Source organism: Symphalangus syndactylus, chromosome 2, assembly GCF_028878055.3.
Source record: "Symphalangus syndactylus isolate Jambi chromosome 2, NHGRI_mSymSyn1-v2.1_pri, whole genome shotgun sequence".
Taxonomy (NCBI): domain Eukaryota; kingdom Metazoa; phylum Chordata; class Mammalia; order Primates; family Hylobatidae; genus Symphalangus; species Symphalangus syndactylus.
In genome coordinates this window covers 112,837,503-112,853,746 of record NC_072424.2, presented here as the reverse complement: position 1 = coordinate 112,853,746, position 16,244 = coordinate 112,837,503, and the positions used below count along the sequence as shown (strand labels likewise).

Genomic DNA, 16,244 nt, shown 5'->3' with positions numbered 1-16,244 from the left:
TTTTGTATTTTTAATAGGCATGGGGTTTTGCCATGTTGGCCAGGCTGGTCTTGAACTCCTGACCTCACGTGATCCACCTGCCTGGGCCTCCCAAAGTGCTGGGATTACAGGCATGAGCCACTGTGCCTGGCCAGAATAATTCTTAAGAATACAAATTTCCTGCTTCATTCCAGCACCACTGAATCATAATCTCCAGGGGAAGAAGCCTAGAAATCTGTATTTTTAATGAATGCCTCATGTGATTTTTATTTTAAGATGTTTAGGAAACCATTGTAGGAAATTTCAGGTGTTAGGTTTTGAATTCTTTGCACTTTTATGTTTGTCAAAATGCCTTAAATTTTAAAAATTATAGGTGTCCATTTTTTCAGAAAGCACTTCCATCAGAGTTTGTGATTTAAAATTTTAGAGAATAGCATTTTGTATTTACCATTTTCTCATCATTACTTTCTCTCACTCCTTTATTTGTTGTATTTGTTGCTTTTGGGGCTCTCAGTACAACTTCAGAGGTTTGGACCGCTTCCCGCCTCACCCACCCACCCTTTGAAAGTAATGGAAAGACCTGCGGTTACTTTTGCACCGACCCAATACTTCTCCTGGGGGAGTTTTCTTACTCTTCCCCCCACCCACCCTTTGCAAATCCAACCATTACTACTTCCAAAATAGTGGCCACAGTATAGGTTTTTGAATTGGAGTTATGTGTTGGGTGTGTGTGGTGGTATAGGACCACCCCCGACCCCACCGCAGAAAAAATAGCTCCTGGCAGGCAGAGGAGAAACCTGTACATTGAAAACTTCCTCTTCCCTGTCAGTATTTCCTGACTGAAACTTGTTGAGGGAAACATCTGATTTCATGCCTCACTTAATTTTTTAATTTGTCTTAGGTTTCTCCCTCCTAGTTCATGGGTAGGAGGAGAAGTTGGAGGAAGTATGTTTGTTACTTTTAGACGAAACTGAATACAGTTTATTAAAGCCGGGAAAGCACCAGGGACCAAAGGGCCTCATTTATACCACATTTTATTAAATCTAAAATGCCATGAATTGTAAGGTGTATCATTATTTTCAGGACCACTTTAAAACAAAAGGCTATCAGTCTAAGTATTATGTAATGCTAAGATGTCATTTGATTGAAAGACACATCTCTAATTCTGAGATTTGTAATGTGAAAAAAAGTTGTCCTCTTAAGAGAATTTATGAAATAGGATGTCTGTTCTCCTATTTAGCCATGCTGACCTTATACCAGTGTTGTTATCTACTTGCACGAGAGGGGGAAAATAGGGATATCTATATCCCTACACATACATACATACACAACATAACGTGCATTCTTAAAAAACTTTGTGGTCTTCAGAATTATATACTAAAATTAACAACTTACGGAAAAAAAAGATCAGGACAAACCACTCCATCTATAGAGTGCAAACAGAAATAATTATCTTAAAAAAAATGCTTGCACATTTGAAAAGATACATTAATTTCCTAATAAGTACTCCAGTAAATATAGGATTTTACACTTTTAAAAAAGGTGAAAGCTTGATAGGAGATGTAAGAAAGGGTTGAAACTAAAGGATAATATTGTAAAGGCACAATGCTCACAGACCTTGGAGAGCCAAGCAGTGAGGGCTCTCCAAACAGGGCACACGTCCAAACTGAGCCAAGGAGAAGAATGTGGAGCTATGTGGCATTACGATACAATTATCTTACAGCATAATATTTCTCTGTGGTTGGTGTTATCAGACTTTATATGTGTTGTTATTATGCAGTGATGCAAAACTTTGAAGTTTTGGGAGAAAAATTTCATAAACTAAAGCATCCTCAATGTTACACTTTCATAGCCCATTGACAAGAGGTAATTTGTTTTAAGGAAACATGCATTATAGTAGAACGGATTGAATTCTCTCAACTGCTCTTTATTAATATTTCTCTTACTCTGTTCTCCTTGTTCAGGATCTCTTCCACCTCTTCAATTTTCCCTATATTCCTACCTCCTTTATTATAATGCTCCAGTCTTCATTGGTTACTTCTGTGCTTCCACAGTGCTTGTTGTCTGGTATTACTCATTTGGCTTTTAAAATAAATCATTACGTTTTTCTTCTTTGCCCTCCCTCCTAATTTGTAAGGCCATTGACTTTTACAATGAATAGAGAGTGCTTATGCTTTAACCTTCTGAGTATAGGTGTTACACATACACTGCAGCTTTATGTTCTATGCATTATCTATACATTTTGATGTCTTTTTCTCTACCCCCAATGTGATTGTATATCTATAAATTTTGAATGTAGCTTCCCTTTAATAAATAATATCTTCCTGATAACCTATACACAAGTCAATGAACTTAACATGTTTTGTGCTCTTATAGAAAGCTAGATAATACCTCTAATAATACCTTGCCTTTTGAATATTATATCTATATTTCTGTCCTTCTTAACATATTTAATTTTGTTCCTTTACAGTTGAGCACAGTGTCCAGGATTCAGTTCAGTGGCCATCCAGTAGAGCTGGAAGCATTAGTACTGTGGATATGCCTGTGATTTTCTCCTTTGCTCACTTGTGTTTCATTTATGATACTCAGGCGTTTATTGGCATTTAGATAATCTGCCTTTCCTTTCCTTAATGAGATATATATGAATACCCAGTTATATATTGAGTGATGATGTTTGGCAGTATTGCAGAGTAGCACAGATGTCTGAAACTTAAAGTTAGGTATATGACACTAGTTTACAGTGTCAGTGTATGATTGAAAGTGTGTGATTGAAAGCATGAGTTGTTTAAAGATTAAAGTCTGTATTTTCCATGAACTCTTAGATTCAGGCAAACTTAGCACTTCTTGTGTTTTCCTTTCTGTTTTTTTTGAGACGGAATTTTGTTCTTGTCACCCCGGCTGGAGTGCAATGGCGTGATCCCGGCTCACTGCAACCTCTGCCTCCTGGGTTCAAACGGTTCCCCTGCCTCAGCCTCCTGAGTAGCTGGGATTACAGGTGCCTGCTACCATGCCCAGCTAATTTTTATATTTTTAGTAGAGATGGGGTTTCACTGTATTTGCTAGGCTGGTCTCGAACTCCTGACCTCAGGTGATCTACCTGCCTTGGTCTCCCAAAGTGCTGGGATTGCAGGGGTGAGCCACCGCGCTTGGCCACCTTGTGTTTTCTTAATTATGTAAATTAGAAGTTTGATATTTGGTTTGAAATATTTGTATAGAAGAGAAAATTTCAGGGAACACAGGATAGTATACAAAGAAGAGATATTAGGAAAGGTAGATTTTGGAAACCAGGGAGAAAGTAGGCTGAGTGGAATGGTTTCAGTGATTGGGGGAAAGAAGGAAGAATATTATAAGAGAATAATAAGTTGTAAGCACCTTCGAGTAGGATTTTAGATATATGTTTTGGTATGATATTGTTTTTGTTTTCATCCCTTATTATGAAATATGGGTAACTATAGGTGATTGATTAGAATTTTTAATTTTTACTTTAACTTTTGTAAAAAAAAGTTATAGGAAATGGCTGTACCATAGCATTCTTTGATCATTTTATATTCTAGCTGCTCAGTTTATTTATTCACGGCGTGACAAACCTTCCGTTGAGCCTGTGGAAGAATATGATTATGAAGATCTGAAAGAATCTTCCAATTCTGTTTCGAACCATCAGCTCAGTGGATTTGATCAAGGTATAGCAAAAAGTAGTGTATCTGTTATCTGAAAGTGATTAATAACCAAATACACCAGAATTTATCAGTTTTATTGTGTTTATAACAGTGACTATGAACAGTAATGATGTAAACTTATCTTTCATATTCAGGGACAGTTTATGTTTTATTAAGTATGTTTTGTGAGGAGTGTATTTAACTGTATGATTGAAAAATTGTATGGCTATTGTTTAGTAACTGGAATTTTAATTGAACTATCCCATTTAAAATTTTTTTCCGTGGGAGAGAAACTCCAGTGATTTGTTAAGAAGAACTTTTTCAGACGATTTAATTGTTTCATAAGCTGCATGTGGAGCTTATGATTAGAATACATAAACTCCTTTACTTACAAAGATGTTAAGTTCAAGAGGTTTGAAAAAAAACCAGTTGAAGTCTAAAGTGACACTGTATAAGTGTCCTCAGGATTTACATCTGTGTGAATTAAGTTTCGAGATAGAACTTGGTAATGACATCGGTTCTGAGTTTTTGCATATTTTCAACTCTCTTAAACATTTTAATGAAGATATTTATATTTTAGCTTTCTTCTTTTATAAATAAGTTCCAAACATGACATGGCTTCAAACATCACTCAAGCCATAGATTTGATAGCAGAACTGAAATGACCAGGTATAACAATAATGCCATTTGTTGATAGCACGAAGATTTGATCTTTCTCTGGAGTGTGGCTTTGTTCTATAATTTTTTTTTTTTTTTTTTTTTTTGAGACAGAGTTTCATTTTGTCACCCAGGCTGGAGTGCAGTGGCACAGTCTCGGCTCACTGCAGCCTCCGCTTCCCAGTTTAAAGGGATTCTCCTGCCTCAGCCTCCTGAGTAGCTGGGATTATGGGTGCCTGCCACCACAGATGGGTAATTTTTGTATTTTTAGTAGAGATGGGGTTTCACCATGTTGGCCTGGTCTCGGACTCCTGAGCTCAAGTGATCCACCCGCCTCAGCCTCCCAAAGGGCTGGGATTACAGGCGTGAGCCACCGTGTCCGACATAATTGTTTTTACGTTGAAAATTTGTAATAATTTTAAAACAAGAAATGTATGAATCTGGGAGTTGATCTTTGAATTAATAAATAAAATATATACTGGCTGCTAACCAACTCAAGAAAAATGGAGAGAAAGCATGAATATACAAAAGTAGAGAGCAGAAAGGGAAACAACAGATAAAGGAGAAATAAAAGGGATTTACCAACTCTGAAAATGCATTGGAAAATCTGGATAAAAGTCTAGCTGTAGTATGAACTCACTTTTTAATTGTATTTTTAAAGAGTATTATTGTTAAGATTGTAAGGAGAGAGGATAGGAATAGGATGGAAGTTCTGTCCTGCTATGCCTCAGTGAACAATGATTAAGGAGTTAGGAAATTCAGAGTTATTTTTGAGAAAAAGTTAATCATTCCAACCTGACTTATATGTAAGTGATAACAGTAATAATGATCATAGCTGATTTTTGCTAATGCTCTTTAGGTACTTTCTATGTACTGTTCAGGTGTTAGCATCTTTAATCTTTACAACAACCTTATGAAGTAGGACAGTTGCCCTCATTTTACAAGAGAGGAAAATGAGACACTGAGAAGTAACTTGCTTGAGGTTGTACCTGCTAGTAAGTGGCATTAGGATATGAACCAAGCTAGCCTAACTCTGTAACCTCTACTTTTAACCCTCTCACTATACTGTCTCTTTGGGTGGGTACAGAAAATAGTTTTTATAATTAGAAGAGGCCTGGCGGGTGTGGTGGCTCACGCCTGTAATCCCAGCACTTTGGGAGGCCGAGGCGGGCGGATCACCTGAGGTCAGGAGTTTGAGACCTGCTTGACCAACATGGAGAAACCCCGTTTCTACTAAATACAAATTTAGCTGGGTGTGGTGGCACATGCCTATAATCCCAGCTATTCTGGAGGCTGAGGCAGGAGAATCGCTTGAACCTGGGAGGTGGAGGGTGCTGTGAGCCGAGATCACGCCATTGCACTCCAGCCTGGGCAATAACAGCGAAACTCTGTCTCAAAAAAAAAAAAAAAAAAAAAAAAAAAAAAAAAAAAAAAAGAGGAGGCCCTGATGCTAGCTAGCTATACTAAGTATTTTGTTACAGTTTCAATAATTGATGTATTTATCAAAGAGATAATATTATCCCATAGCTTATTAGCCTTTAAAAGTTAATCTTAGATTGAAGCAAAGCAGAATTGCCCAAATATTTCAGGAATGTATTTTTAATAATTAATGGGCCAATGAAAGAAGTATCAAATACTTTTTTTTTTTTAAAGGAAGTGTATTGCCAGTAGATTACTTGTTCAGCATATAAGCATATACAATTAAATATAAATTGCATTCTGTGAAATGGTTTTGTGGAATAGGGAGTTTGAAAACATCTATTCTATTTTGATTATTGCTAACTTAGTAGTGCCATGATTTTCAATCTTATCTTTATTAAGTTAGAATTTGCTTGATATATCTAGCTCATAGACTTATTATGAGGATTACAAAAGAAATATACATAAAAGTATTGTGAAAATTGTCAAGTGCTATACAAAAATATGAAGGAATATATCATTCATTTTTATTCATTGGCCCCCTAGTTACCTGGTACTAGAGATGAAAAGGGTTCTAGGGATACAAAGCCTCTCTGCTCTTACGGATTTTACATCATTAATAAGTATTATTAATAATTACTTTTAATACTAATGTCATCAGAAAATTAAAATTCATAAACAGCTTAGATAATTCCAGATTTAAATTTTTTTCTTTTAAAAGTGAGTGCTGGCTGGGCGCAGTGGCTCATGCTTGTAATCCCAGCACTTAGGCAGGCCGAGGCAGGTGGAAACCTGAGGTCAGGAGTTTGAGGCCAGCCTGGCCAACATGGTGAAACCCATCTCTACTAAAAATAGAAAAATCAGCCAGGCATGGTGGCGGGCGTCCATAATCCCAGCTACTCAGGAGGCTGAGGTGGGAGAATTGCTTGAATCTGGGAGACGGAGGTTGCAGTGAGCTGAGATCATGCCACTGCATTCCAGCCTGGGCAACAGAGTGAGACTCTGTCTCAGAAAAAAAAAAAAGAATGCCTATCCTCCCCTTAATCTCCTGGACTTTCTTATTTTTATGGCATTTTTATATTATGTTATCTTGCTGTTTTTTAAAGAGTCATTAAGGATTGTTTTAGTTAGCTGGGAAGAACTGAAGTTAGCCAAAAAGGAAACTTAAGGTAGCAGCTTGAGAAATATAAGAAATATACTTCGTGAGTAACTGGGTTCACTAACAAATTAGAAATAGTTCCACACTCACCCCTTCCTTTCTGTACATGCAAAAAATGATCAATGCAGATACCATCATCATTGGTGACTGAAAATAGATATTAGTGTATACTGTGCAATGTACACTTTTTTGAAACATTAGTCACTGTTATTCAGGAGACATTTTATTATAGTGATTTTTAAATTAACGAAATCGTTCCCCTTATGAGGGAAGATAGGTATATTGTAGATAAAAATACGATCATTAGAAATAATTTTTGCCAAAGAGAAAGGAGAGTTGAATATTCTAATACAGCTGTAAATTTTAAAATCAGTTTTGAAGATTAAAAGTTCTTCCATTGCACCATTTAGTATAGCTTTTGACCATTGTTGTCTTTTCTAGCTCGTCTTTATTCATGCCTTGATCACATGAGAGAGGTACTTGGAGATTCTGTGCCAGATGAAATATTAATTGAAGCAGTTCTGAAGAACAAGTTTGATGTGCAGAAGGCCTTGTCAGGGGTTCTGGAACAAGATAGAGTGCAGAGTTTGAAGGACAAGAATGAGGGAACAGTATCTACAGGAAAGATAGCAAAAGGTATGCCTTTACTTGTTCTTTTTCACTTGTTTTTCATAGTTAATGCCTAAAGAGAGGCTTTCATTTGCTTGAGCTTTTAAGAAAATATTTAATTTGCTTGAGCTATTAAGAAAATCTTGCATGTTATTGTTAACTTTTGATTATCAGTTGATCTAGTTGTGAATTTTTAGGATGAGTACTGCGTTTCTTTTCTTCTGTTGTAGCCTGTTTTTGTGGTTATTTTACTGCTTGATTTTTTTTGTTTGTTTTTTGAGACAGAGTCTCACTCTGTCACCCAGGCTGGAGTGCAGTGGCATGATCTTGTTCACAGCAGCCTCCACCTCCTGGGTTCAAGTGATTGTCCTTCCTCAGCCTCCCAAGTAACTGGGATTACAGGTGCGTGCCACCATGCCTGGCTTTTTTTTTCTTTGTATTTTTAGTAGAGATAGCGTTTCACCATGTTGGTCAGGTTGTTCTCGAACTGCTGGCCTCAAGTGATCTGCCCGCCTTGGCGTCCCAAAGTTCTTGGATTACAGGCGTGAGCCACTGCACCCGGCCTTACTACTTGATTTTATAACAACATAGTGGAAATAAAATTAGATAAGACAAGACATCTTTTTCTTCTTGTTAGTAGCTTATAGAACTTTTTAATTGTTTTTTTTTTTTAACTCTAATGAGATAGGAAAAGGAAATTAACAGCCAGCTAATTAATGTTAAAAAAAATCCCTTTATGCTTTTATTATGTATAATTTTATTTTATTTAAAAATAATTAGGTATAAGTATCATAATTATACTACTTTGCATTTTATAGCCAGAGATTTAATTTTAAATTTGTAAAATTTGGGGTTAAATTTGGAATTCAGTGGACATAAGAGGGGAACTGAGGTGGTAGCATTATATTAATTGGCATGCTATCTCTCAGTATGAGTATGGTGATTTGTTTACTATGTCAGTGTTTATTGTAACCTCTGGGCTAAATTTTTTCTACAACAAAGCTGCGTACAGCCTGTTACCAAGAAATAAGAGTGTGTTTTCTGGGGATGCTGGGCACATAGATGGGCACTTTTAACTGGCTGTGATGGGAATGAGTCTGTAATATGTCATCTTGTATTGATAGTGTATCCCAGATTGTGGTAGAAATTACCGGGGGTTGTTTGCTTATTTGTTTCTAATACATTGAAATACAGAATAAAATGAACCTAGTTTTTTTCGTTTTTTTAAAGAAGTTTTTGAATTTGAGACAATCCTGACTATAATTTAATTATGGTTAAGACCTCACGTTTTTAAATTCATGAAAATTAGAACATTGACTGACTTACATTGTATGTATCAGTGAACAGAGTATAAAGGTTACTTTAAATTGGTAAAGGAAGGTAATACTCCCTTATTGTTTTGTAGAGTATTCATGTTAAGTAATGATCAAGTATCACTTTATTCATGTCATAATCAAAAGAAGCATTTAGTAATTAAATGCCTCATTTCATGTTTCCTTTTGGTTGCTGTGACTGTCTTCTGCGTATATCAACCTATTCATCTGAAAATTAATGGCTCTTGTAAGGTAAGGAGTCTTATTTTCTTCTTCTGAAGTTTCAGCTGATAATGTTCAAAGTTCTTATCCTCAGTCAGCAAATCATTTGGATTATAGTAGCAAACCCTTTGATTTTTCTAGCTCAGTAGGAAAATATGGATTATCTCATAATTCTTCAGTTCCAAGTCACTGTTTACTCCATAGAAAAAAGAAACTTGACACACTTAAAAGTGAAAAGAAACTAGAATCATGTAAGTTAACAAAAGAACTTTCACTAGCTGACCTAATTCATGATATGTCAAGAGATTCCTGTGAAAGTCAGCCATCAGTCAGATTATCATCTACAGACAGTCTGGAAAGTCTACTTTCAAAGAACCTAGATGCTGATTTGTTGAGACCTCATGCATCTGAATGCGTTTCCAAAGATGATTCTGCATTCAAAGAAATACCAGATTTAAAGACCATAATCATAAAGAGCACAACACCAAATAATTCTTTATATATTCAAAATAATTCACTGTCCGATTTTCAAAACATTCTAGTACAGGACAGTTTAGGAAGTTCAAATAATCCTTTGTACTTAACTAGCTCGTTGGAAAATATGACTGTTGATAATTTAAATGCTAGTAAAGAAACTGAAGTTGGAAGTGTTTCTTTAGTTGAACAAAGTGCCAAGAATCACACTTTTAAAAATGATAATTTGCAGTTTTCTCAGTGTGAAAGTCCATCCCTAACTGAACTGTTTCAGGAACACAAAGAAAACAATATAAGCCAGTGCTTTACTTTATCTGACCTTTGTAACCAGTCATCTGCCAGTTTCACAGATCTAAGTTTGGGATCCTTTCCCCTGTCACAATTAGCAAATCGCTGTCAGTCTTCACCCGGAATATCAGAATTAACAGGATCTCTGTCATCATTGGCATTTCATAAAGCTTCTCCCACAAGAGACCTTGAGAATTTGTCACTTTCTGAATTGATTGCAGAAACAATTGATGTAGACAACTCTCAGATTAAGAAAGAGTCCTTTGAGGTCAGTTTATCTGAAGCGAGGTCTCCTGGAATAGATTCAAATATTGATCTTAGTGTCCTTATAAAAAACCCAGATTTTGTTCCAAAGCCTATAGTAGACCAATCCATTGCCCCGTCATCACGAACTAAAGTTCTAAGTTCAAAGCTAGGGAAGAATTCCAATTTTGCTAAAGATGATAAGAAAAACAATAAAGGCTTTCTGACTAGGAAACCACCTTTTTCTCTGTCTTGGACCAAGGCCCTTGCTGCTAGACCTTCAGCTTTTGCCTCAACACTGTGTCTTCGTTACCCACTGAAAAGCTGCAAGCGACGCACCCTTGACCTCTATAAGACTTTTCTTTATAGTAGACAAGTTCAAGATGTAAATGACAAAGAAATAAGTCCACTTGTAGCGATAACACCATTTGACTTCAAATCGGCATCACCTGATGACATTGTAAAAGCTAATCAAAAAAAAGCATTTACTAGAGAATAGTAACAAAAGGAAAACTTGATTGCTGTTGTAGAGCTTTTTATTTTTAATTAGTCTTCAGAGGATCACTTTATATTATGGGATTCAAATTCTGATTTTTATGAAAATTGTCGTAGGTCAGGTGATTAGTTGATACGTATTTTTGCACTGAATTTTTTTTTTTAACTATGTCTTCTTTCAGTGATAACTGGCTTTATTTAAGTTGGTAACCTATACTGAGTATATGTTTACAAAGAGGATATGGAAACTTGATGTTGTGAAATCAGACCTCAGATATTTTTGTTTGAAGCATTCAACTTTCTATGTTTTTTATGATGAAATATTTTTTTCTATGAAATATTTTTGTGCTTTGTTCTTAAACGAAAATGCCAGCACTTGGGATTATTATAGTTTAGTGTGAAGACTATTCTTATGTGGCACAGCATAGCTGAGACAATATATTTTAAAATATGATATAATTCCTAGTTTCATTATTTTTCTGTAGATAAATACTAAAATTTTTCTATTAGAAAATCTTAAAATTCCTGACTTTTGAGAGTACTGTGGAGATTGTTGAAATACATTTTTGATAATAATAAAATGAAAATCTTTTAAGGGACCATGTAAATGTAGAAGTTGGATTAATATGTGAATTATTTTTATACATTTTTAAAAACCATTTGTCCTAAGTATACACTTTAAAATAAATATATAAAAAATGTTTTCAAGTATGGTTGCATGTTCTTTGAACGGAGAATTTTACCAGATCTCTTTAGCTTCTTCTTCTTCTTCTTCTTTTTTTTTTGAGATGGAGTCTCGCTCTGTTGCCCAGGCTGGAGTTCAGTGGCGTGATCTCGGCTCACTGCAACCTCCGCCTCCCGGGTTCACGCCATTCTCCTGCCTCAGTCTCCCGAGTAGCTGGGACTACTGGTGCCCACCACCACGTCCGGCTAATTTTTTTTTTTTTTTGCATTTTTTTTAGTAGAGATAGGGTTTCACCGTGTTGGCCAGGATGGTCTTGATCTCCTGACCTCATGATCCGCCTGCCTTGGCCTCCCAAAGTGCTGAGATTACAGGCGTGAGCCACTGCACCTGGCCTGTTCTTATTATTTTTTTTAAGACGGAGTCTCTCTGTTGCCAGGCTGGAGTGCAGTGACGCTCACTGCAGCCTCTGCCTCCCGGGTTCAAGTGATTCTCCTGACTCAGCCTCCTGAGTAGCTGGGACTACAGGTGCGTGTCACCACGCCCAGCTAATTTGTATTTTTAGTAGAGACAGGGTTTCACCATGTTGGCCAGGATAGTCTTGATCTCTTGACCTCTTGATCCACCGCCTAGGCCTCCCAAAGTGCAGGGATTATAGGCGTGAGCCACCATGCCTGGCCTAACTTGTTCTTTACAGTAAGTAATGGAATGTGGAGCTTTCCTTTTTGCTACTGACAGTTGTGTGCCCTACAGCGACAAAGTTTCAGCAATGGAGGATCAATAAAAGCTTTTCTAATCAGTAGAATAATTATGTAATTCATCCCTTAAAGCAGTGGTTCTCAACTAGCAATCAGAATCACTGGAGGAATTACTTCAGAACACAGATACTGTGGCTTCACTCCATATATGCTGAAGCAGTCTCTGAGGAATGGCACTTGGGAATGTGTATTTTCAAAATTATTCCCCAAAATGTATATTTCTGTTCGAGAACCATTGCCTTAAAGAGAGAAATCAGTAGAATGAGTTATCAATGCCAAGAATAACATCTGACCAACTCGAATGAATAATTTCTAGGAATCAGGAATACCAAGGAAAAATGCTACTTAGGAATTATGGCCTTTTGCATAAAATGATGGAGATATTATTAGTATTCCTTGCAAAAATATAATGCAGTAGAATCTAAAATGTTATTTTATTAGTTTTTTTGAGATGGAGTCTCACTCTGTTCCCCAGGCTGGAGTGCAGTGGCATGATCTTGGCTCACTGCAACCTCCACCTCTCGGGTTCAAGCGATTCTCATGTCTCAGCCCCCTGAGTAGCTGGGATTACAGGTGCGTGTCACCGCACCTGGCTAATTTTTGTATTTTTAGTAGAGACGGGGTTTCACCACATTGGCCAGGCTGGTCTCGAACTCCTGACCTCAGGTGATCCGCTCACCTCGGCTTCCCAAAGTGCTGGGATTATAAGCGTGAGCCACCACGCCTGGCCAAATATTTTTTTTTTAATGAAAATAAAAAGGCTGGTCTTTTCCCAGTAAATATTTTTTCTCTGGCAGCTACTTTACTGTGCATTTGATAATTTTTTGTATTACTTTTGTTTCTGTTTATTTTCAGAATGACATTCCAAAATTTTAATCTCTGTGTGATGTTTTTATATTCAGTATTTTGATGGTAAAAGTTAAGATGGCATTATGTCTTTTTTTTTTTTTAAACCAAACACTTCTTGATTTCTTGTGGTGTCTTCAGGTTTTTGTTTTTAATTGAATGTATCAGTGCACCATAATACTAATGCTTAGGAGATCATTTAGATCACAAGCTATATTTTGTGATTGATTTTAAAATTTGAATTATCCCAATGGTTGAGATTGTTTTCCTAGTCTCGAACCTTGATCAAACATTTTAGTAACTTTGAATTAGTATATGACTGAACTAGATGTATATATTGGCAGTCTCCAACTTAGGAGTGAATTAATTGAATTGTAAGAGTTTGTTTGTAACTGATGATAATTACTGATAGGTTAAGTGCTGCACAAGTGGTCCACATTGCACATGAATCCCCAAATACTTATGTAATCTACACTGTAGTTGAATATTGAATAGCAGCACTATTGTGTTACCTTCTTTTATAACAAAGTAATTTTCAAGTGGAAATGCAATACTTTTAAAGCCATGTAGTAGACCTTCTAGGGTGAACTAGGTCTCCATTTGTTGGCTGATTAGGGTTGTAACTACCAGGTATGAGATTCTTTTGGTGGGGAAAAAATTATATATTATAGGGTGGTAAGAGAAGGCAACAATATCTTAAATAGGTTTCCAGGCTTCCTATTTTCCTTGGCTTGGCTGCTGGTCTGTCAGGCATGTACATGACAAGTACTTGCCCTGTTGACTAAGGGAATGTCACAGTCTCTTTGAGACTGCGAAGGTGGAACTGAGCAGAGCTTTCCACCTTCCACCCTTGGCCATCGATCCTTGGTAAAAAGTCAAGTGTCTGCTTGTTCGTGAATACACTCCTTGTGATGACTGTTGGTACTAAGTGTATATTCTGTACCAGCTGCTGTTTATTGATTGCTGTCTTAGTAGCTCAGGTATGCTACGTGTTTTAGTTGACTTTATTTTCCAGTTCAGCTATAAATTTTAAGATGCAAAGCTGTTTTTATTTGCATTATGATCAAGGGCATTAATAATTTACTTTAGGAATAGAAATAATATTGTAATTATATTCTAAATGATATAAAATACATTATAAACAATTTTTGCTCTTCACTCTTTTTGGTTTCTTAAAAGATCTGATGTTGTTCATGGATGGATGTTTTGTCCTTTTGCATTCTAAAGTCTTTAGGTGGCTCTTTTGGATATGATTCTTTTTGCAATAAATTGCCAAGAACCAGGGTTTCATTTCTGTACAGAGCACTTTTAAAAACTTTTCCTTTTTAAAACCTTTCCTAGTTACTAAACTGGCATTGTAACCTCTTTTTCTCCTTTTAGCTTTGAATCTGTCTTTCTTAAACTTGTCTTTTACTCTTTTTCTTCTCATATGTATTAATAACCATAGTCAGTGTTTTATATTTAGTTTTTAGTACTCGGGGGGGGTCATGTAACTAATTGTCATACCAGGGATAAAACTAATAAGGTGCTCATTTTTTGTAAGTAAAAGGAACCACTGAAGATAAAATACGGTTATAGAGAAGAATAATGAGTTCTCATATGATTACTTACCTTTTTAAATTGACCCTGAATCTGTATGTGGAGCATTGCAAATAAACAAGTATACATTGTATGTTGAGTATCAACATGTTTTTTGTGTTCATGCAGGTATATATTTGGTTATAAAGTCAGTTTTATAATAGTTCAGAAATTGTTTTATATATAAACAGATTATATATAAAGTGGACTAGACAGGGAGGGATTAATATGAATTTCTATACTAGTTTTCCTTTACCTATATATTTATAATGACAAAGCTCAGCTTATGCAGTTATACAGTTTTAATTTTTAGATTGTCAAAAATTTGTCACATTTTGAATATATATATTTTGTAAAAGCTACATTGAAAGAAATTAAAATTCTGAGATTTTCCTAAATCAAATGTAAAAACATACAATCTATCCATTAGGATTTTCTATATAAACTTGATATTTCTGAATGGTCTTTTAATCATTTGTGCTGAAAGTACTGTTTTATTTCTATAAACAAAAAAACAAACTACCTGGTTGTGAAAATTTTAAGGTATTTAGCATTTAGAATTCTTGCCTTGCATGGGGTAAAATTTTATATATTCTTTTTACTTTTTAGGACTCACATAGAAACACTCTTTAAGTATAGGTTGTGATGAATATTGGTGATGTAATTGCAGAGATGACAGTGCAAGGCAAAGGAAATGATAAGCTGGGTATGGTGGCATGTACCTGTAGTCTGAGCTGTTTGGGAGGCTGAGGCAGGAGGATTACCACTTGAGCCCAGGAGTTCAGGTTCAGCCTGGGCAGTGTGGTGAGACCCCATCTCAAAAAAAAAAAAAAAAAAAAAGAACTGATAAAATGCATTTATTTCCGACATTGACATGCCTAATTTATATTGGATGAGAGAAGGAAAGCAGTTTAGATATAACCCAAGATGAACAAAGATATGATTCTTACATCAAAGGGGAGGGGGATAGATGCACACTTCAACACATGATTATCTTTATTACAGTGTGCTGTATTATACCCTTCAAAGCTGACACCTTTGTCTTCGTCATCCAAGGTGCCACCTTCTCTTCTGTTTCCCGTCTTTGTTACTACTATCACCATCTAGTTAACCAAAACCAGGAGCTTAGTATCATCCTTGGTTCATCTCTCTTCGCCTGCTACTCATAATTGATTACCATTCCTGTTATTCTCACCTTATAAATAAGTAAATATATGTGTGTGTGCACATAATATGCATACATATATAGTTGACTTTTGTTATTTGCAGTAGTTATGTTTTATAGTTGCTACGAACACTGAATTAATGAATACTGAACCATTGCTTCTACAAGAAATACAGAGGTAGGTTCCTGTGAGCCTCTCGTAACATTTTCATCAATCAATGAATACATAACATTGTTTTATATGTGTCTCTGTTTAAAGACACCTTATTTAATGGATGTGTGTAGCATGGATTCATTAACACCGAACTCATGGCCAACAGCACTGGAATTCATGCCTTATCTAACATCTTTTATTTGTTAGGCACATCCTAGCCTTCTTGTGTTTAGAATACTAAGCACTACACTTACAGGCCATTTTAAAAATTACCAACAAAAAGTACAAAACTGGAAAAAATGCAACACTAAGTAGACCATGAAAAGGACATTTGTTTACAGTATGAGAGCTGTATCAAAAAGGCCGACTGTCACCTTCCATGAAATTGCATGTTGGATGACTCAAACTTTTCGCTGCTCTGCACATGTCCACAAGTGAGTGCAAAAGTGAGTAGTGATTTTGGGATTACAAGTAAATTGTGATTAGGTGAATTCACAAATGTGGAACCTGTGAATAATGAGAATCAACTGTACATTTTTTGGCCCAC

General features: G+C 36.0%; 1 protein-coding gene across 10 annotated transcripts in view; it reads left to right on the top strand.

The window, feature by feature from the left end:
- HBS1L (HBS1 like translational GTPase) overlaps positions 1–16,244 on the top strand; it is a 94,441-nt gene that overhangs the window by 9,255 nt on the left and 68,942 nt on the right. For 3 of the 10 annotated variants that reach the window (XR_010118830.1, XM_055264651.2, XM_063631275.1), the window contains 2 exons: positions 3,534–3,659; positions 7,312–7,506. The exons of 1 other annotated variant lie outside the window; for it this stretch is intronic. Coding sequence is in view for 7 of the 9 variants with exons in the window: in XM_055264651.2 (XP_055120626.1) it covers positions 3,534–3,659; positions 7,312–7,506 (321 nt within the window). In the remaining 2 variants the exon portion in view is untranslated. Of the gene's footprint in view, positions 1–3,533; positions 3,660–7,311; positions 7,507–9,049; positions 11,223–16,244 lie in introns of those variants that run through there. 6 more of the 10 variants (XM_063631291.1, XM_055264657.2, XM_063631293.1 and 3 more) reach the window with 5 other exon arrangements.